Source organism: Chenopodium album, chromosome 1, assembly GCF_948465745.1.
Source record: "Chenopodium album chromosome 1, dcCheAlbu1.1, whole genome shotgun sequence".
NCBI classification, from domain to species: Eukaryota; Viridiplantae; Streptophyta; class Magnoliopsida; order Caryophyllales; family Amaranthaceae; genus Chenopodium; species Chenopodium album.
In genome coordinates, this window is record NC_137834.1 from 7,472,384 (window position 1) to 7,495,535 (window position 23,152).

Sequence of the window (23,152 nt, forward strand, 5' to 3'; positions counted from 1 at the left end):
CTTAAACCCTCTAGATTCCAACCTTTGCCTCCATTGCTCCAACTTGACATTAACCCCATCCTTAGTCTCATCCACCAAAACGATATCATCTGCGAACAACATACACCATGGAACCTCATCTTGAATTGGTCTAGTTACTTCATCTAGAACCGTTGCAAAAAGAAAAGGGCTTAATGCAGACCCTTGATGCAATCCGATTGTAATAGGGAAATCTTTTGTCAACCCTCCGCATGTCCTCACATTTGTTGACACATCCCGATACATATCCTTAACTAGGTCTACATACCTTCGTGGGATACCTTTCTTCAACATTGCCCACCAAAGTATCTCTCTTGGCACCTTGTCATATGCCTTCTCTAAATCAATAAAGACCATATGAAGATCTTTCTTCTTTACCCTATAAAACTCCATCATTTGTCTTATCAAATGGATTGCCTCCATAGTAGATCTCCCAGGCATAAAACCAAATTGGTTATCTGAAATGCTTGTGCATGCCCTCAACCTTTGTTCAATCACCCTTTCCCACAACTTCATAGTATGGCTCATAAGCTTAATTCCTCGATAGTTAGAACAATCTTGAGCGTCTCCTTTGTTTTTATAAACCGGGACCAAGGTGCTCTTCCTCCAATCTTGTGGGATCCTTGTAGCCGTCCATATCTTGTTGAAAAGGTTTGTTAACCAATCAATACCAATCTTACCCAAACACCTCCACACCTCTATCGGTACCCCATCAGGGCCAACCGCCTTCTTAGGTTTCATCTTCCTCAGTGCAATCTCCACCTCTACTCTCCTAATCCTTCGCACATACTCCATGTTGATTTCTTCATCACTCATAGAGGTATCTCCTATCACAACTCCATTACTTCCATTAAATAATTCATCGAAGTACCCCTTCCACCTGTCCTTGATGCCCTTCTCTTGCACTAGGACCATTTGGTTCTTATCTTTGACACACTTCACTATGCCAATATCCTTCCTTGCCTCTTGTCTTCTCTTTGCCATCTTATAAATGATCCTTTCTCCCTCCTTGGAATCAAGCTTTTCATAAACCTCCTGATATGCCTTTTCTTTTGCTTGGCGAACAGCTGCCTTTGCCTTACTCTTAGCCTCCTTATACGCTGCAAAGGTTTCATCACTCCTACATTTTCCTAAGGCTTGATAGCATTCCCTTTTTTGCTTAATTACTGCTTTCACCTCTTCATTCCACCACGAAGTATCTCTCTGTACCGAAGTTCTTCCCCTTACTTCCCCTAAGACCTCTTTGGCCACTCTTAGGAAACAGTTCTTCATTCGTAACCAAGTCATGTCCGGATCCACCTCTCCATCCCAATCCGCTTCTTCAATTACCTTTTCTGTAAAAACCTTAGCTTTTGCATCCCTTAGGGTCCACCATCTTATCCTTGGTTCTTCTTGTCTAACTTTTTTCTTCGCCTTCTCTTTCAGACGAATAGTCATTACCAATAGCCGGTGTTGGGTGACCACACTCTCCCCTGGGATAACCTTACAGTTTATGCAACTTTGTCTATCTATGCTCCTTGTGAGCAGGAAGTCTATTTGAGTTGCATTTGCTCCATTCCGAAAAGTTATCAAGTGTGAATCCCTCTTCTTAAACCAAGTATTAGCCAAAATTAAATCATATGATTGGGCAAAATCCATAATAGCTTCACCACCGGCGTCCCTCTGCCCATACCCAAAGCCTCCATGGACACTCTCATAGCCATCTCGGCTCGCCCCAACGTGCCCATTTAGATCCCCTCCAATATATAACTTCTCTGAGTGGTGGACACCCTGCACCACCTCGTCTAGGTCCTCCCAAAATTGTCGTTTCTCTTCTGCATCTAAACCCACTTGGGGAGCATAAGCACTGATAACATTCACAATCTCCTTGCCACATAGCAACTTCAGCCTTATCAACCTATCGTTCTTCCGATAGACCTCGATCACCTCTTTTGCCAACCTCTCATCGAGAACCACACCAACTCCGTTCCTAGCTCCACCATTCCTTGTTCTGTGGCTCGTTTCTTGCCCAACATACCATACCTTATACCCCAAAACCAAGCCTCGAGCTCCTTCTCCTGTCCATCTTGTCTCTTGGAGGCACATGATGTTCACGCGTCGTCTTTTCATTACTTCTACCAATTCTGCTGATTTTCCCGTAAGAGACCCCACATTCCAAGAACCAATCCGCAAACTAAATTCTTTTCTCCCACGCTCCCTCCTGATCCCAACTCCAAGCCCTTGATTATTTGACACCACAATTGGGCAATATGGCGCGTCGCTTCTGGGCGACGACCTAGCAACCCTTACATACTTATCACTGCACCCGGGTCTGGGAAGTGCAGCGCGTCGCTCAGTAGGGAACGCCCCAATGGCACGCCCTTGCTCATTTGACACCACACTCGGGCAATGTGGCGCGTCGCTTCTGGGCGACGACCTAGCAACCCTTGCATACTTATCACTACACCCGGGTCTAGGAAGTGCAGCGCGTCGCTGAGTAGGGAACGCCCCCACGAAAATATCTGTTTGGCTCATGTCATGGGATGTGACGAAGTTTTATACTGGCTGTCACTGGCCTACCGTAACCCTCCTCCTTTATCCAGGCTTGGGACTGGCAGCGGGAAACCCACTGGCGGAGTTTCATGTGATGGTGCTGAATTGAATACGTATCGTACTCGTCTGTCTTGGTTTTGACTGCTGAAACCATCCAACATCAATACCAAGAAACTGCAGGTATTTTGATTATGGCTTTCTAATTTGTTTGTTTCCCCACTGGTTAAACAGTGCCTTAGTTTTGGATGGTTTGATCTGATAGCAATTTGTTCTGGTTTTTGTTTTCGATAACCTGCTGCACATCTCGGATTAAAACTCATTAACCTGCTGATATTCTAATTATTAAGATCAAAGTAACAAGGTTCAAATCTCTTTTTCCCTGTTCTTGACATAATGTGATTCCCAGTCTCCTCTTTTGTCAGATAATACTTCACCAAGTGATTCTGAAAGTAATCGACAGATGTGATGAAGCCAAGAAGGCGTCCCATGGGAGAAGGTAATCTGTTCCTAGAAGGTAATCCCTTCTCACGGTGTTGTGCTCATATGAAAAAAATTTACTATGAATTACAATAAATATACATTAGCATAATCTATACTCCGAAATTGAAGGACTAAATTTTTAGCTTTCTTGTAATTGCCCCTCCAAAGGAGTCCAAACCACCAATAATTGGTTCATTTAAATATTTAAAGATAATTCTTTGCCGTCACCTCCTTGCATCACTAGTTTCTAAATCAGTCCATTAAAAAATATGTATATTTTCTATGACCAAATCTTAAGTAAACGTTATTCCATTTTTCTGTTTTTATTTTGATTCATTCTTTTCAATAGATCTGCACCCCTTAATATTTCCATTCTTATAAAATCATTGAGTCCAAGTATTTTTTTGTATATTGTCAAGAAAATGGAAGGTAATGAAGCTACAGTATCTCTTCTCCATCTCTCCGGAGACTCAGAGATCATCAACAAGAAGATCCCAAAAGACTCTTTTAACTTGGCATACATTATCTACTTCATCCTAGGAATAGGTTACCTTCTTCCATGGAACGCCTTCATCACGGCTGTCGATTACTTCCAGTATCTATATCCTGACCGTAGTGTTGACCGAACCTTTTCTGTAGTTTCTCAGCTGGTGATGCTCTTCACTGTCCTCCTCATCATCTTCTGCTTCCGAAAGTCCCATGCCTATGTCCGCGTCAATTTGGGCTTGGGACTTTTCTTGCTGGCCCTCTTGGTGGTTCCTCTTATGGATGTTTTCTATATTATGGGCCAAAGTGGGCTGTATATTGGGTATTATATCACTGTTGGGGCCGTTGGCCTCTCCGCCATGGCTAATGGCTTTGTCCAAGCTAGCCTTATTGGGTCTGCTGGAGAGTTGCCAGACCGCTATATGCAGGCTCTTTTTTCTGGTACTGGTGCCTCAGGTAACTTTGGCTTCTTTATTTTTGTTGCTGAGTTTTGGTTCTATTTCATGTTGGTGGTGGCAGGTGCTTATAAGGTTTAAATTGGAAACGGGTATCATTTGACTTTAATTGGTATAAATTTGCATATATCTCTTTAGGTGTACTGGTTTCATCTCTAAGGATCTTTACTAAAGCCATTTACCCACAAGATACCCACGGCTTGAGGAGTAGTGCGATTCTGTACTTTGCTGTTGGAATTATCCTTATGATCATCTGTATTATTTTGTATAACATGGTGCATAGGCTTCCTGTTATCAAGTACTACAATGAGCTCAGAGCACAGGCTGCTGCAAGCGAGGAGAAACACGGTCAGGAAGGTTCTCTATCTGGTCCAGTTTGGGAAATAATGGTAAAAATCAAATGGTATGGAATTGGTATTGTCGTCATGTATGTTGTCACCCTATCTATATTTCCAGGATTCATTACTGAAAATGTACATTCTGAGTTCCTTGGAAATTGGTTTGGCATTCTCCTCATCACCAGCTTCAATGTGTTTGATTTAGTCGGCAAGTCTTTGACTGCTGTATATCCAGTACTAAATGGCAATGTTGCCATTGCTGCATGTTTTGCTAGGCTGCTGTTTTATCCTCTGTATTTGGGGTGCTTATATGGTCCTCAAGTCTTCCGAACAGAGATTCCTGTGACACTGCTTACTTGTCTGTTGGGGTTAACCAATGGATATTTTACAAGTTGCATTATGATTTTGGCTCCCAAATCAGTCCAACTTCGGAATGCAGAAACAGCAGGGATTTTGATTGCTCTGTTCTTAATAGTTGGCTTGGCAGTTGGCTCAATTGTGTCTTGGTTTTGGGTCATCTGACCTGAAAAGTTGTGAAGCCTTGCCCAGAATTCGGTACAGCCAATTGTAGTACATTTTCTCTGTAAGTTTGATATCATGCCTGATTTCTGATGAGAAATGCAGGATGAAAGAATTACGAGTAATTTGTAAAATTTCTGTGAGATATGTTTTCTTACATGTGAAGTAAACCTTCAGTTTAAAAGCCTCTCATTATTAGAGATTGTAATTTCAAATGTCTTAGATCTCTTTTGATTGTTTTTCCTTCTATATGGAGTATACTTTACAACCACTATATGATGAACTGGCCTTGCTCTTGGAGTGAAACAGCCACACTCTAGTAAGATTTTGTACTCGTGCATTTTGCATTGTATTTTTTGCTGTTAGTTCATTAACTAAAATTGCATATTTGACCATGACAGGATTTCAGAACATCCATTCTAGAAAGCTACTCGCGAGTTCTGGAGTGTTAGGCCTATAACATTGTAGCTGGCTTGCATGATTTGTTACATTTTGATGACTTGAGTACACTGATAAGCTGTCCTCAGCAGCTAATGCGAGTGCCATGGCTTGTTACATTTTGATGACTTGAGCACACTGACAAGCTGTCCTCAGCAGCTGATGCGAGTGCCATAGCTCTTAAGGTTTCAACACTACACTCAGTGACTTCCTCGTGAACACCTTATGTATCAGAATATATAGTGCTCCAATCTTCTCATCTTTACCATACAGCCCAGGAAGTGGGGTACGGTAATGACTTAACTCTTTTTGTTAATTGTGAGATTAGCTATTTAAATACTACGGAGTAGTTTGTTTATTTGCTAGAGATAGTGATTATATAAGATACTAAAAGTGAATCTAAAATAACAATATTCCGTACAATACTTTTTTTTTTTTTTAGGGAAATATTCCGTACAATACTTAATAACAGGGCATTTTGTTAAATTTATCAACTTGAGAAATTTATGTGAGACTTATCCATAACCCCAGAGAGAAATACTACTAAAACTCGTTACGTAGCTGAATAATACATACTGATACTCTTTTTATATAGATTTCCTTCCGCAATTTTAAAGGGCCTTGCTCGCTAACTTAGGCCGGGTAGACCTGTGAGAAGTTTCAGCCTAATTGGACCTTCTCCTTACCTACTTAAAAAAACTAAATAAATAAATTTATTAAGTTGGGTTTTTAAATATCTTAACACACATTTATTTGTGACTCAAAAACTCAAAGCTAATTGAAAAGATGGAAGCCAAAGAAGAAGCTACTGTCTCTCTTCTCCACCACACCACACCTACAAACAACGGCGATGATGTCATAACCAATCATGACTCTTTCAATTTAGCCTATATAATCTACTTCATACTAGGAACAGGTATGCTACTCCCTTGGAACGCCTTCATCACAGCTGTAGACTACTTCAACTACCTCTACCCTGATCGTAGCATTGATCGAATATTTGCTGTAGTTTACCAGTCTGTGTCTCTTTTCTGTCTTCTCCTCATCATCTTCTGCTTCCGCAAGTTCCATGCCTATGTTCGTATCAACATCGGCTTGGGCCTCTTCTTAATAGCCCTCCTGGTGGTGCCTCTGATGGATTGGTTTTACATTAAGGGACAAAGTGGACGCTACGATGGATTTTACGTGACTGTTGGGGTTGTTGGCCTCTCCGGTGTCGCCAATGCGCTTGTTCAGGGTAGTATTATTGGTTCTGCTGCTGAGTTACCGGACCGCTACATGCAGGCTGTTGTTGCTGGTACTTCTGCCTCAGGTAATGACAGCTTTCAGTTTTCAAGTATTGTGTGATTCAGAATTGTGGATTGCTTATCTTTTCATGTAAATCTTGTCGTTATATTATAATGATTTAATTATGATATAATACTCATACCAATTCTATTAGTAGGCCATAAAAATTCATTAGAGGTTGTTGTCACTTGTCAGTTTGTTGCTCTACACCTTACACTAATTAATGCTCGCTTGTTTTTTTTTTTTTGTTTTTGTTTTTTTCTTTTTTGAATGGATGCTTGTTTGTTTTTTTTTTTTGTTCTTCCTACGTTTATTTTATTTTACTATTTTTTTAATGTCCTTACAAAAGATTTCAAATAGAATGAACAAAAAAAAAAACAGAGAGGGTATTGCATTTAGGCTATGTAGCAGCCTACATATACGAGTTTATTGACAAATGCTGTTCTTCCATCAGGCATCATCGTACCCTTCACGCAGTCGCGCACACACTAGTAAACGCACTATGTTAGACGCTCCTAGATGCATCTAATAATAATGTTTTACGAGCTTAATTTTAAGTCTAACAATATGTAGGATATAAACTAGTCCCAAATCTAAAAAAAATAGTTTTCAAACTTTTTTTTTCCTCGATTTGGTCCCTTACAACATGAAAGTTGAGAGCAGTAGAAGATCAAGGAGGAAGGTGAGGCATAATAAGGAATCTATTCTTACAAAAGAAAAATGTTAATTATTGGGAGAAACTATTTGAATTTAATCTAGAGCAATTTTTTTTATGCCTTTGAACTTAAATGGGAATATTAAGCTTTTCTGGAAAGAAAAATTAAAATGCATTTTTTCCAACTAAAGATAGCCTCTAATTATGTGGATGGAAAGAACATATGCTTTCTAGCATTTTTATTGTGGTTTTCCTTTAAATGTTACAGTAGAAGTTCGAGTAGGAGTTTTAACGTCGTCTTATACATATGTTTTATTGACTGTAGGTGTCCTCGTTTCGTTCATGAGAATCTTTACCAAAGCTGTATATCCCCAAGGCAGCAACGATGGGTTAAGAAACAGTGCCATCCTTTACTTCATCGTCGCAATTTTGTTTATGATAATGTGTTTTTCCTTATACAATGTGGTAAGTAGACTTCCTGTTATTAAACACCACAACAAGAAGCTTCAAAATGAGCTGAAACTCATTCAGGAGGAATCTTCTTTGTCTGCCCCCATTTGGGAAATCATACAGAAAATCAGATGGTATGGTTTCGGGATCACCCTCATCTATACTGTCACAATGTCGATTTTTCCAGGGTCTGTTACTGAAGACGTGCATTCGACAGTTCTTGGGGATTGGTACGCGATTTTGTTAATCACTTGTTTCAATGTTTTCGACTTGATTGGCAAATCTTTGACTGCTGTCTATCTTCTTGACAACGCAAACATTGCCTTGGGTGCAAGCTTCACGCGACTGTTGTTTTATCCACTGTACTTGGGATGTTTACATGGTCCTCAGTTCTTCCGAACTGAGATACCTGTAATAAGCTTGACATCGTTGTTGGGGCTTACTACTGGATACTTTGCGAGCGTGCTCTTGATTTTGACTCCCAAAATGGTACAGCCTCATCATTCTGAAACAGCTGGGATTTTGGTTGTGGTGTTATTGATTCTCGGCTTAGCTATTGGCTCAATATTTTCTTGGTTTTGGGTTATTTGATACAACAAGTAGTACAACATTCAAAATTAAAGGTAATAAGGGCTCTTTTTTTTGTGTAATTTTATGTACATAATCAATGTTTGTTATGATGCAGAGTAATAAATGTATATATGTAGTATATAGTTGTATACCTTCACTTTCTGAAATTAGTTGTCACTTATCTAGCTAATACGGATACTTCAAATTACACTTTGTTCGGACAATACAAAGAGTACTAGCATAGCAAAACCAAGATTTTTACACCAAGAGTTGTATATTTAAAAAAGATTTTTCACTTGTATATAAATGTAGTAACAACAATTACAATTTACATTACATCAATTGCTGATAAATGTATGCAAGTGTGCTATGGAAATTATAAAATGAGCTTCACGAAAAAGATGGAAACTCATACACTGGGATTAGCTCTCAAAAATTTGAGCTAATCTCTTAACATATGATTTACAATATCATCAAATAGTATGTATATATATCTACAAATTAAAATGAAGTGTATGTATATATCCATCAGGCTCTAAGTTTACCACACATGAATAAAATTTTCGTGTGATAAAGCACGAGGCATGGAGCGAGATGAGCTTCTTTCTGAGAACTCGTGTAGAATGCTGATGAGCGAGCTGATCTTCTTGCTAATCCTTGAAGTTCCCCCGGCGTAAAGGGAGTACAAAGCTCCCATTAGAGAAGTGTTCATCACTAAAATTTCGACCACTTCTCTCCCACAATTTATACACATTGCAAGCAACAATGACACACAATTCTCCTTTCCAAGTTTGGAAGAATCGGAATAAGGTGAGCACATTAACCTTATGACAGCATCTAAGGCCTTTGTGCGAAAGATTGCCCTAGCTCCATGGGGCTTTTCAGCCAAAGATGTAAGCACTGCCAAGAAATCAACTATAAGATCATCACTAATTTCCATAGAGCCTACAAGGCTCACCAGAAGAGGGACAAGTTTAGCCTCGAGCACCTTATAATGGTTGCTAGGGAGCATTAGGAGGCTAAAAATGGAGACTAAGGCGTTCTTCCTGCCTTGATCACCACCATTTCGGATCAATTCCACTAAAGAAGGAATTGCATCCGGGTTGTTTCCAATCAATCCTCGGTATTCTTCAACCGAGGATAGATAAAACAAGGTGGCAGCGGCGTGCTGCCTAGCCTCCATCTTAATCCCATTCTTAAGCACCCTAACGACCAAAATCAAGCCCCTATTGTTAACAATGACGGGCTTGATTTCAGGGTGCTTAGAGAGATTCAACAAGGCTCCCATGGAATTCTCTTGGGCAGTTGAATCTTTAGATAAAAGTAGATTCAACAAGTACGAAATCGCCCCGGATTCCATGAAGCATACCCTGTTGAATGCACTCCTTTTAGTAAGTAGCCTAATCTCATAGGCTGCCTTACTTTTCTCTCCTATTGTTCCCATTGCTAGCTTTAGTGACAAAAAATCAGCCACCATTTTAGTAGCTTCCTCCATAGCTAAAATCGCCACGTCGTTAGCGCTACTCTTCTTGCTTGCACCCTTATCTTTATGAAAGGGGAAAGTTTCTCCATTTCAATCAATCAATCAATCAAAGCCTTAATCCCAAAAGTGGGGTCGGCTAACATGAACCAAATTTGATTATTCCGTGTAGTCATCAACATAAATCTTTCTCCTCCATCCCTTACGATCCAAAACTTCATCCTCACGTAAATCCATGCACTTCATATCCTTCCTCACTCCTTCCAACCAAGTCATCTTTGGTCTCCCTCTTCCTCGTTTAATCCCTCCATGGTCCCACTCTTCCACTCTTCGCACCGGTGCACCCTCGGGTCTCCGTCTTACATGTCCAAACCAACGCAGACGATTTTCCCTTAATTTATCTACAATGCCCGCCACACCTACTTTCTTGCGAATAACCTCATTTCTGATTCTATCTCTTAAAGTGTTTCCACACATCCACCTTAACATGCGCATTTCCGTAACCTCCATCTTTTTAATATGCTCTTTCTTAGAAGCCCAACATTCTGTACCATAGAGCAACACTGGTCTTATGGCAGTCCTGTAGAATTTTCCCTTCAACTTTAAGGGAAAGTTTCTCCATTTGCTAAACAATATTTCTTGATGACTTCCTTAAGAGCCAAGTTAGGCACCAAATCTAAGTTTTGAACCCTTTGACCCGTTTTCGGGCAAACCGGGTTGCTTGCTTTGAACCACTTCACAATGTTGACCCTATCATAAGTTTGACCCGTTGAGATCGTAACCGGATCCTCCATGATCTCTAGTGATATTGGGCACTTGAGATCATCCGGGTTCAAGCAACCGATGTTGTAGTCAAATTTTGTGTTCTCCACTCTTCTAGCATCAAAATCAATGTGATCAAAGAAAACACACCGGCAATACACCATGAGACCCATCAACCTGGCAGCAGGCCCCGACCCAAACCCGATTTCCTCTTCAAGAAACTTGACTTGGTCATTACACTCCGCCCACTTCTTGATATCCAAGTAATCCAAGACCCACCTAAGCTCACTCGGGTCGGGTATGACCCGGCCCTCAAACCGGTATAATGCCGATTTCACCAGATTTGAAGCCCAAACATCCTCTCTTTGGGCCTCAAAATGGGCCTGCTTAACTTTCTGGATCAAAAACAACCCCAACTCCTTCACCTCATCATCACAAGCACCAACAACATCCAAGGGGAGATCATCCAAGGAAGCAGCCACTGCCTCGAAAACAGCCCGAAAGTGCCGCCCCACAGAGTTCGACTTCATGAGCATCCACACACGCGCGTCTTGGCGCGTGCAGTCTTGCAACAAAAAGTCAAGCTTCTGAAGCGCCATGTGGAGGCCCAACAAAGGAGAAATGACTAATTTACCCATCATATCAAACCCTCCAGCATCTCTTATGCCTTGTAAGAAAAGCTGCAGGACTTGGATCAAGCGAAGGGCATTCTTGACATTTCGCTTGTTGGAGGTGAACGTAACATGAGGAGGTTTAAAGTTGGAGATTTTTTTGGATAGAGAAAGTAAAGAGTTGACAAGGGTAGTTTGGGAAATTGACTCGCATGGTTTTACTGCCGGAAAATACAATGTCCGGCGAGTAAACTCATTCGAGTTATATATCATTTGAGAGGGTTGTATTGCTTAATGGAACAATCGTTGTATGTGATAAATTTGAGAGTGTAGTACACTTGTAATGTTCAGTGGTGCAACCGTTGTATACGATAAATTTGAAAGGGTTGTATTGTTGTATGTGATAAATCCTAGACTTTTTGTGATTGGATATTTGGATGGAATGAAAAGGACGTTTGGGAGTTGAGGCAAATTTATAATCCTAGGAGTTAGATTTATGAGATTGCGATCGAGAGACACGTGTTGGTATATGATTAGTCGATGAGAGTTCGAGGAGGGTGCCGAGCACGTGGGGTGGAGGAGAGAGATTGGGGTGAGAGAGGGGAGGAACTTACTTGAGTAGTACGTGCATGGTGATGGGCTTACGTGAGAGTAGTGAGTATGTGGGCCAAGTATACAATACCACTTATAAATTGCCAACTCACCATAAGCCAAAAAAATGGGAGGGAAAATTGGGCGGAAAATTTTTTGGTGCTTGGCGCCAAAAAGTACAAGTAGGGGGGAATTTTTTATGGCGAATTTTATTGGCGCCAAACTACTTCGTTACCAAAAATATATATAATGTTACCAAAAAAATATATAACGTTACAATCGTTATCAAATAAATATATTACGTTACTACTAAAATTTCTTACTAGAGGTAATGAGTCCTAGTCAGCGTCAAAAATGAAGAGAGATGATTTGTATAAAAATTATTTTAATATTTCATTTGACAATATTTCATGAACTACTAATCAAAAAATTATTATAACCAAACTAATAAAATTCTCTTTTTATGCTCTATCTATAGACATCCATATCGACATACTTTCAGAAATGTTATATTTTGGACGGTTTTAACCTTAATACGTAGTATAGTTTTGTGGTTTTTCTTTATCTTCATCCCATAGTTTTTTTTATTTTAAAAAAAAAGGGTTAAAAAAAGGGAGAGCTACAGTAAAATATTAGAGGGTTAAAATACAATAATTAAATGACATAAATTCATCATCTTTTCTAAAAAAAATTTGATGTGGTTGTAAAATTTTCGTTACTGAAGTTTATTTCATTATTGTCAAAATAAAGGATTTAGAACACATGACAAGTAAAATAATAAGGTATGTTACTTGAAAATTGTCAATTATTTGTGGAGAAAATTATATTAAGAAAAGAGAAAAAAATATTGGAAAATTAGGCCTACATCACCAAAGGAAAACAATTTTGAACTCGAGACCAAAGACAACATGATGTTCTTATATACACACCATTTGTATCCAAGGTTAGGGATTTTCACAATGTCATCCTTTTGCCAAAATATATAAATAATAAACTAAGTCATTATGGTTTTAAATCAAAGAGCAGCGACTCAGTGAAGTACACACAACTATTGATATCACTTATTAAACATAATCAAACAGTGGAAAGTTAAAATCAGTATAATCTTGTGTGTTTAAAATTTATTTCCTTGTTGGATGATTGTGTTACTATTTAATTTTAAAAATTCTGAAATTAAATTGACAAGAATATAAGTTATAGTTTAAGATACAATTCTTTAGTCTTTCCTTAACATTTAAGCTAGATAGCATCATCATTATTTTGAAAATTAATTATAAATCCACATATACATTATACATTATGTTAGATCTGGAAAACGGGTCATTCAGGACGGGTTTGGGTCGAGTCACTACCGGGTCAGCTAACATTGAGTCAGGTGCAGGTCGAGCCGGGTCAATTCAGTTTTGGGTATGACCGGGTCAAGTATCGACTCTAGTTCGGGTAGCAGCAAAAAAATCCTTTATATTAAGGAAAGAAAAAAAAAATATCTGAAAAGTATGCCAACATCACTAAAGTTACTTAGGTTTTTAATCAAATAGTAGTGAGCCAGTGAGGTACACACAACTATTGATATCACTTATAACACAATTTAATTAAAAAAAAAAACGAAAAGTTAAAATCAGTATAATCTCGTGTGTTTAGTATATATTTTCTTATTCGATGATAAGGTTACTACGAAATTTTAAATTTTTTAGAAGTAAATTCATTCGACACAAATGTAAGGTATAGTTTAAGATACCATTCTTTAGTCTTTCCTTACCATTTAAGCTAGATAGCATCATCATTATTTTGTAAATTAATTAATAGATTCACATATACAATAAACATTATGTTACTAAAAAAATACTTTCAAACTCAGCAAAATTACAAATTAATTATTTATTAAATAATTAAAACAATTTTTAAAAATTAGGCCATTTAAAGTTTGTATTTTTCAAATTACAGCCATTTAAAAAAAAATTGCAAACTGTCACCCAAAAGTTCTTATAAATTCTAAATTGAAGCCCGTATCAACTTTTTCATCGGTTTACATGTCGAAAAATATTCGGTTAAGGTTTTAGGGGCCATTTTAGCCCTTAAGGATCCGAATTGAACTCAGAATTAGCAAAAAAAATAACGTAAGTGCCTCGTGCATACTGCGAAACTCCTAAAGTGCATCTTGAATAATTACTTATGAATAATTATTTCTATATATATCTCATTTGTTACTATTTGCTTACCTTTATTTCTACAATCGATGTCCTAAAGTGCATCTTCAATAATAACTTCAATATTTCTTTCATCATGAAACCAATGTAATCAACAATTATTAAATAAAATCAAAGACTACTTTGAGTGTTAAATACTTTCTTTGTTATAGTAATTTTACAACAAGGATGAAATTACACATCTCAAATCACATTTTATATGTTTAATATCTATATTAGAGTAATTATATGAAAAGTTGATATTGTAATAATATTTTACGAGACGAATCTTACAAGACCTCACATTGATATATTTTATTTTACGTATAAATCATAATGTGTGGTCAAACAATCGTGATGAATAGTGCGAACGTCGAAGTGCTGCAATATTACTAGAACGGAGGAAGTATAAAAATAACTTTGGCATTCAATTATGCGGCGCAGTGAGGGTGGACGGTCAAATTCGAAATATTGAGAGTTACAATAAAATGTTGTACGATTAAATTAAATGTTGTAGGGCTAGAATCAACTACTAGAGAGTTATAATTAAATCAAGAATGGTTAATTTATTACAAAAGTACTCTAATGTGTTTACAACTTATATCCTTATTCAAAACCGTGTTACTATAAAATATTATTTCATAGAGTTATATTTGAATCATATATTCCTTATTTAAAATCGTGTTACTACAAAATATTATTTTGTGAAATTATATTTGAATTATATATTCCTTATTCAAAATCGTGTTACTATAAGAGTGTTTGGCAAATTTAGAGAAAGAGATAATAGAATGAAATGGCTTATTTATTAGTCATCAATAAGTAGAGTATTTATTCAAAACCTACGCTCATTAGATAGGAAACAATATTTCTTAAAGATATACTAGGATAATCATAAACCCTAAAATATTATCTCTAAATAATATATATATTAACGTTAATAAACCTAAATATATTATTCTCCTAATAAGATCATACGGAAAAAATTTCAGATATCTCACATGTCTAACGGTGTTAATTTATGAAATTGTACTTGACTCATATATAATGGATACAAAGTTATTTGTATATGTAGCAGGACCATATAGCAGGCAAATATTTATGAGTGTAGCATCTATAACCAATATTAAGGGATATTCACGTACTACACAAATAATTTGTGAAATATATCTATAATACTATGTGGTGACCTTAATTTTTAAACCAAATAATTAACAATAGATACTAACCCAACCATTGTTGTTACTATAAAAATATATAATAAACTTAATACCTTTGATCGTTTAAGTGATTAGGCCTATATCCATTCAAAGGGTACAAAATTAAACACATCCCTTTGGAATACATAAAACTATCTGCTTGCTCTGAAGATTATGCTTTGTTTTTTAATATACATAATCTCCAGAAAAATTTGATTAATGTGACTGTGGAAGAATTAATATTACAATAGAAAATTTTAATAGCGTCAGACTAGGACTCGACTTTGTAAGAAATGGACGCACTACAATATTGATGCTACTTGATTAACTCGTTGCCTATTAATTAGGATAATATTGAAAAAATAAAAACAAATAAAATATAACTCAAGTATAATATATTGATACCAAATAAAAGATATTATTACCAAATATAAGATATAGCACATAACATATTGATACCAAAGAAAAAGATATCGATACCAAAGAAAAGATTTTAATATAAAAAAAATATTATTAGATATAAATATAAATACATAACATATTGATACCAAAAAAAAAGATATTGATACCAAAATAATACAAAATTAGATGAAGCCCGTTCGATGCACGGTTTAATTGAATTTTTTCAAATATTTATTTTTGTATTTATGTGCTAAAATTTGTTAAATATTTAGATAAAATTTCTATTATCAAAAGATAATATCTTATATTTAATTAATTTAAACTTAATAATATCATTCGCCAATGTCTTTTATTTTTATTTTAAATGTGAAAGTGGATTGATATTTAGGGCTTGTTCCGACATTGAAAAGAACTGAATTGAGCTGATTTGGGTTGAACTGTACTGAAATGAATGGATTGGAGCTGAAATGAACTGAAAAGAGCTAAAATGAATTATTTATTAGAGAAGGAAACTAAGGCATGTTCCGATTAACTTAAAATAACTGAACCAAACTTAACTGATTGGGGCTGAATTGTTCTCAATAAAGCTGAAATGAATTATTTATGAAAGAAGGAATTCAACTTCGCATTTTATCCCTACCTTTTAAAAAGAATGAGAAAGCACTTATGAATAGTATGAGAACAATTTCATCCTCAAAATGTTAGTTTACCTATAAGCTCCTCTTGATTTGATGTTAATTGCATCGAAACTTTTTCTCTTGTGTGATTTAATGATTAAACACTTATGGATAGAGTATACCCTATAACATGTTTATTTACCGTTAATTGCCCTTTTTTTAATTATTAAGAACAATGCGGACATTTATACCCTAAAAATATTTGTTTAGATATTTTCCCTCATTAATATTTTCAATAATTAGAAGACTAGCTATATCACGTATAATATTCAAGGAATGGCTAAGCCACCTGAGTTACTTTCAAATCATTAACAAACCCAATATAACATTATTAATGTAACATCAATTACTACTAATCTATGTTTGTTATTAATTACAATTTTTCATCTGGACAAAATTAAATAAATAATAAATCAAAATTACAAATTATAATATCTTATTCTGCAACATTCAAAGTTATACTACGTATATGAACCGTTAATATAATTTACCTTTTATTTTAATTTTAAAATTTGACTAATTTTTTTTCCCATCATACAATCAATTGAATCATTTACGAGATTGTATAGGACAAAATCAATTGCATCGCATTGATTACATTATATACGATCAAACAAACTGTTTAAGTTTTGTTGAATTAAAGTATCAACCTTGGTAAGAAATTGGCATCTCTATCACAAATTGAATAGTACCGTATATGAGAGAAGGAAAAGTAACTGCTCTAATCAGAAAATGAAGAAACTTCTTTGGGTATTGATATGAAAAGCACATATTGTAATCCTAATTATTTGAAACATGATGTTTATCATCTTCTTAGTATCGTTACTTAACTTATTAGCATAAGAAACTTCTATCACCCAAACCAATGTACTGTTCACCATTAAATCCTTTGAATAAGATGATCTACAAATTGACCTCAGCCTAATTTCAACAATCATAATTCTCCAATTCTCCTCCATTTTTCCTAAATAAATCTTTTTTAACCTTCTACCACCCATAAATAATTAATGAATGTAGGGAATCTCACTCAAAATTGTAAGATTATTCACAAACTTTAATATAAAATAACCCCAGAAATTAATGACAAAAGATTGAAGAGAACTTAAGGGAAAAGAAGCCCAGTATTGAGTAAAGAAGAAACTGAAAGAGAATGGATAAGAACGTGGTATTTGATTAAGCAAAGAAGAAACAATGAATGAGTGTGATTTGATTTTAAACAATGCCGTTTGAAAACCCCCAAAATAAAAACACCCATTACACCCAATATACTCTACAAAAAAAATTCGATTAAAAGATGAACAATAAAAACCCCCAATTGCAAAACCCCCAATTCGAAAATCCCTCAATTAACAAACCCCCAAATTAAAAACCCTCCAATACACCCAATATACTCAACATAAAAATTCGATTAACAAATGAACAATAAAAAATCCCCAATTACAAAACCCCCAATTCGAAAACCCCCAATTAAAACCCCCCAAATCGAAAACCCCCGATTACAAAACCCCCAAATCGAAAAACACCCAATCAAAAAACCCTCTAAATAAAAACACCCAATTAAAACATGAAGTATTCTGCTCACCGTTCAACATTCATGGTAGTATAGAAATGGAAAAAAAAAATATCCAAATTAAACCAAAGAAGACTAAATCAATTACATGATGAAGAAATAAATCATAATTTTCTGCAAATAATAACTTGTTTAGATTTGTCTTTTGAAGGGATCGATATTTCATCCAATTTCTGGGCTCTCGAAGGTGTTCATGAAAAACAAGTGAAATGAAAACTGAAAAAAAAAAAGTGAAAAAAAAAAAGTGAAAAAAAAAATGTCAGAATTTATTGGGGTGCATTGAAAATGGCATTTACTTTGAATTTCAAATATTAGGCTAATCAGAATTTCATTTGAATTCAAATAAAATTTCAAAATAAGTAAATATTGGGCCCAATTTAACACCCAATCAGAATGTGACATGTTAAATTGTATGTGGCTCCCACATACTAGGCTTGTATGTGTAGCCTTTCTCCTTACGTGAAGGGCGCAACCGACAAATTTGTGAGAGTTAGCTATTGGTTCAAGGAATCAAGGGAAATACATACTTTGTCTTTCTTCAAACTTAAGAATTTTAAGGAAGATTATGCCAATCCATCCAAAGAAAAAAAAGTATAGAGTATATGTTATACGAGTTCTTTTGTACAGACGTATAGCAAATATTGAAGACGTGTTCTATTCATTTTATTTTTAGTTATTTAAAAGTAAGTTTAATTTTAGTTTAGATTATTTTTATGTAGATTAATAAATTTTTTAAGTTCATTGGTATAACTAAGATAATATTATGATCATTTAAGCTTTGATAGAGCGAGGTTAATAAAGGATATTTAGGTTCAACTTAGGGTATGTTCTTTTCAGCTTAATTTCAATTTAGTTTCTAATTTCCTTATCTCATAAACAATTCATTTCAGCTCTATTTAGTTCATTTTGTAAGATACTGTAATATCATAATAGGCCCTTACAACAAAAAAAACTTTTAGTTCTTAATACAGAGTACAAGTTAGTAAAAGTTGAATTAAATATACAAAAAGTGAAAATCATATGAATAGATTGTACGCACTTGACACTCTTACTTAATAATTCAACTTTCATTTGAAAAAAAAAAGAAATACTGTAATATGTTAAGAACATAACAAAATGGCTCGTAATTATGTTGATGAGGTTCGGAAATTTCTTGTAATAATAAATTAATAATGAAGGGTGGCAACAAAATTATTGGGGCATCGGCATGATGCACGGAGTGTACAGGTTGGAGCAACATGGTATTATAATGTAAGAACGTACTGTATTATTATTATTATTATTGTGAGCAGCTGATAATAATTTAAGTAAGGTTTGACTTCAATTGTTTAGAGTTTAAAGCAGACAAAATTGGAAGAAACGTGTGATGTTTCTTGTAATTCTAGATCCAGCATTTTAATTGAGTTTGTAGTATACATATTACATACCCTTTCAATTTATAGTATTGGCATGTTTGCTTGGTTATTAAGTTTGAGATGTCTAGGTTAGGTTTTACTCTCTATCTTGTGTTGTTTTTAATTTGTCTGTCTGTTTCAGTAATTGCTTTAATCGACATCAATCATCTACTTGTAGTTTCTAGTTTTTCAACTCTTATGTTCATTAATTCGGAAATTTGATTTTAGTCTCTTTGTCATGCATCTAGGGTGAGGGGAGATGAAACATTTGAGCAGTGGCGGAGCATGTAAGATATTTCACATCGGGGGACAAGTGGACATCGTATATACTACCTCAGTTTCTTATTATCTGCAACAAAGGGGTATTATTTGTGAGATATAAAATATTCTTTTGTTGCAGATAATAAGAAACAGAGGTAATATATTTTTTGTAGAAAAATGTAAAAATAAAAAATGAATTTGGGTATAACTGATAGATAAACCAATGAACGATTCCTAACACCTTAATAAGACCGGGATATGTAGTTCTTGACAATCAATGCAACATAATTTTGAAATAGCCACACAGCTGAATCAAACTAATTATCAAGACATTGTAATCTATATATTGGCAGACTTATTATTTCAAACCAACATATATAAATATATAATCTTGGGAACAGCTCATACATTCACTTTAATTTTAGAAAAAATATAGAAAGTTCTTCAAAAATGTGGATTATAGCCTTCATTTTGAGTGGTTGGCCGAGATAGTTATGGCCTGTTCACATTTACTAAACTGATTGGAGCTGAACTGAACTGAACTGAAATTAACATTTTATGAGATAAGGAAATTATGAGTTGAACTTAACTGAACTTATTGGAGCTGAACTGAACTGATTGAAGCTGAACTGAACAGAACTGAAATTAAGCTGAAGTGAACAGTCCCTTAGAACTATCCACTTTGCCTTTAAAGTGTCAGTTTAGCCAATTTACATAGATGCTTCTATACAACTTACTAATTGTCGTATATGATTCTAAACAACGTAATATGACCCTATGATGAAAACATTAACATGTGGAAAACATTTTGAAAATCGACAAGATTAAGCATCGAGTTACTTCTCGTAGCTCCCAATTAAAGGCCCCGAGAGGCCTACTTGGTGCCCGTGGGCCAGTATATATTTTTTTCCCGATGATTGTTGTGAAGGATATGCACTATTTTGGGCCTTATGTAGTATGTACTTCGTATACTTTGCATTTGTAACTTGCAAGCCTTACAATTTGCAAAGACAAAAATTTACAAAGGGAGTTTGTGGCCCACGGTGCCACAAGGTTCATTTTGGGCTTATGTATAGTAATTAGAGTACTGCTGAATTGTCAGTTAAAGAGCATTTTAAAGCTTTGGACCCTAGTCACTAGGACACTAGACATCAATTAATACTACTTCCTACGTTTCTATTTAGTTGACGCGTTTGATTTAGGCACATATATAAAGGAGAGGAGAGAGAGTGATAGAGAATGAAAAAGCAAGTGGGGTAGCTTGTAAATGCAAGGTAAAAAATTTACCCAAAAAGAAAACGTGTCAACTAAAAAGAAACTTCCTAAAAAGGAATACATGTCAACTAAAAAGAAACGGAGGTAGTATATACTAAAGTAATCAACAGAAATATTCCACAAGTACACGTGTGATGTCTATATTTAAAAATTTCCCGTCAAAAATTTTATATTTTTTTCGTTAAAAAATAATAAGATAATTGATGGAAAAAAAAAATATACATCCTAGATAATAGAACAACAACATCAACTTTAAATAATTAAAATATTAAATATTTACACAATATATAAACAAATACAAACTTATAATAATATATAAATATAATTTTTTCCTGTAAATACCCGAGCGTTGCTTAGGCAAATAACTAATTAGCCACTAAATTAAGGTCACTAATCTTTCAATCTCTAATTAAATGTCCCCAAAACACCATTAACCTCCTCTCGTCAACGTCCTTTAAATACATATGTGGAAATATGCTTCTTATTGAGCCTATCATTACAAATGTATGATGATTCCTATCTTATTAGCTATTTAGCTTAAAACCCATAAGATCTATCCTAGTGCAAGGTTAATCGTCAATCCGGTCAAAGTAAAGCCTGATATGGCTTAATATTACCTTTGTTTCATATTATTTGCAACGGTTAGACATTTTCCTCTCTACTTTATGTAAATTCGAAGCAAATAATATGAAACGAAGGTAGTAATATAACCGATCTAAACTTATTTTTGGAACAAATAAATGGGTCATGAATTAATTTGGACAAGGTGAGTGTTAATGAGATATACCTATAGGCTATAGTATGCGTTTGGTGCATTTAAATGTCAGTTTAATACTTTATCTGTTTTAATTTAATTGCACTAGTGTAATTAGGCCCGGCAATGTCCCGAGATACCGCATTATTTCCATGATAAAAATCTTTATTACTGCATAATATTTAAAAGGATTTTTTGTGAAAAACTACCTTTTAAACTCTGAATTTTGCAAAAAACTACCCTAAAAACAAAATGTTGTAATTAACTACCTTATAAAGTATAAAATGTTGTAATTGACTACCTCCCACCGGAAAACACATTTGACTTTTATTTCCCGACGTTGACCATGTCATGTGAGGGTCACATGAGCCTTTAATGACTTAGTTCCTCCCACTTTCCCCCAAATTTTCCCGCTTTACACCAACTCTTTCCCTTAACAATACGATTAATAATATTTTATATCTCTTATTTGCAATCCCTTTGATCAATGAAATTTTGTTCAATTTAATAAAATTTTTGTAAGGCACTCAAGATCACTTGGCTCTTGATACCAATTTGTTGGAATTAAGAAAGCAAAGAGGAAGAAAAACGTTGAAAATGATAATACTGCTTTTCTTATTCAAATAAAACACCTAATAGCAACCTATTATATAGGCATACAATGGAAAGGAAATTACTAAAAAATAGGAAACTAACAAGCATGCATGCTAATGAACGTGGGATCAAATGCCTATTTACATATTTACATGGGTAATTGCTTATAGTGCCCCATGATCTTAGCCCACTATGACTCTACTAAACTTCCTAAATTGACTTAGTAAAAATATTAGAAACTAAATAATATAATAATAATAATTACTAACTTTTTTTAAAAAAATAATAATAATTACTAACTTTGAAGCACTAACTTTAACAATTTATTCATCCCATCAGAAGAAGTTCAAGACCATTAGAAGAGATAATACCATCCCAGGTTTCTTAGTAAACTAATTTCGCAGTCTTCGTGGTGAGATCTTTTTGTTTCATCAAATACCAATATTACAATTTAGGTTTCATCATTGTTTTACTTGTCAGTTTAGTCAATTTAGGGGTTTTTGGGTTTTTAAAGCTTGAATTATTGCACTAATAGTCATAATCAACCTTTTGCTAAAAGAATTGATGTATTTTGGAGGCTTGAAAAGCAACGAGAAGCTGAGCGTCGCAAAATTGAAGAGCTTAATGTTTTAGCAAATTCAATCACCGGCCCATTTATGAAACTATTGAAACCAAATACACTAAAACATTATCCTTGCGCATCAAATTGTTCGATGAAATGCATAATCTTATTTTGATATCATCGAACAATTTCGCGGCACAATCTTGAAGTAATAAAATCTAAGCCATGGCAGCAACTCAATAAACAAACCTATATATCACACAGACCCAAACACCCCCTAACAGCCTAACGAGGTTAGTCCAGGGAAATGATCCTTAAAATGCATAAATTTCCAATACATCGGATAAGTAGTTAAGCTCGGTACCAATTTCATACCGCAATATCTACCAACCTCATAATTTTATCCATAACATGTATTCATATCCAACAATAATATCAACATTTTATCACTAACAATTACTTGTAATTGTATTTGCGTGCCACCAAAACAGATGCATACAGATTTTAGGTTCAACAAAACATCAATAAATAGCAATCTCCAAAACAAAACCCCAAAAGAATACCATATTAAAAATTAAACAAGAGTACCAAACCCATCATCAATTA

General features: G+C 35.0%; 2 protein-coding genes and 1 pseudogene across 2 annotated transcripts; 2 read left to right on the forward strand and 1 right to left on the reverse strand.

The window, feature by feature from the left end:
• The first annotated feature begins 3,394 nt into the window (after window positions 1–3,394).
• Window positions 3,395–5,545, forward strand: LOC145642803 (equilibrative nucleotide transporter 1-like). Its single transcript, XM_081693990.1, has 3 exons — window positions 3,395–3,972; window positions 4,110–5,147; window positions 5,230–5,545. The coding sequence occupies exons 1-2, from the start codon at window positions 3,453–3,455 to the stop codon at window positions 4,829–4,831; spliced, it is 1,242 nt and encodes a 413-aa protein (XP_081550116.1). The 5' UTR covers window positions 3,395–3,452; the 3' UTR covers window positions 4,832–5,147; window positions 5,230–5,545.
• A 407-nt stretch (window positions 5,546–5,952) lies between these two features.
• LOC145642920 (equilibrative nucleotide transporter 1-like) lies at window positions 5,953–8,379 on the forward strand. The gene is made up of 2 exons (XM_081694098.1): window positions 5,953–6,578; window positions 7,534–8,379. The coding sequence occupies exons 1-2, from the start codon at window positions 6,053–6,055 to the stop codon at window positions 8,247–8,249; spliced, it is 1,242 nt and encodes a 413-aa protein (XP_081550224.1). The 5' UTR covers window positions 5,953–6,052; the 3' UTR covers window positions 8,250–8,379.
• Window positions 8,380–8,514: 135 nt separating this feature from the next.
• On the reverse strand, window positions 8,515–11,354 carry LOC145642867 (U-box domain-containing protein 19-like; annotated as a pseudogene).
• Between the last annotated feature and the right edge of the window lie 11,798 nt (window positions 11,355–23,152).

Excerpts from the sequence above, each read along its gene's own strand:
- LOC145642803 (XM_081693990.1), top strand. The coding sequence starts at position 3,453 with ATGGAAGGTAATGAAGCTACAGTATCTCTTCTCCATCTCTCCGGAGAC. Across the intron at positions 3,973-4,109 it reads TTCTGGTACTGGTGCCTCAG|GTGTACTGGTTTCATCTCTA; the intron begins GTAACTTTGGCT and ends ATATCTCTTTAG.
- LOC145642920 (XM_081694098.1), top strand. The coding sequence starts at position 6,053 with ATGGAAGCCAAAGAAGAAGCTACTGTCTCTCTTCTCCACCACACCACA. Across the intron at positions 6,579-7,533 it reads TGCTGGTACTTCTGCCTCAG|GTGTCCTCGTTTCGTTCATG; the intron begins GTAATGACAGCT and ends TATTGACTGTAG.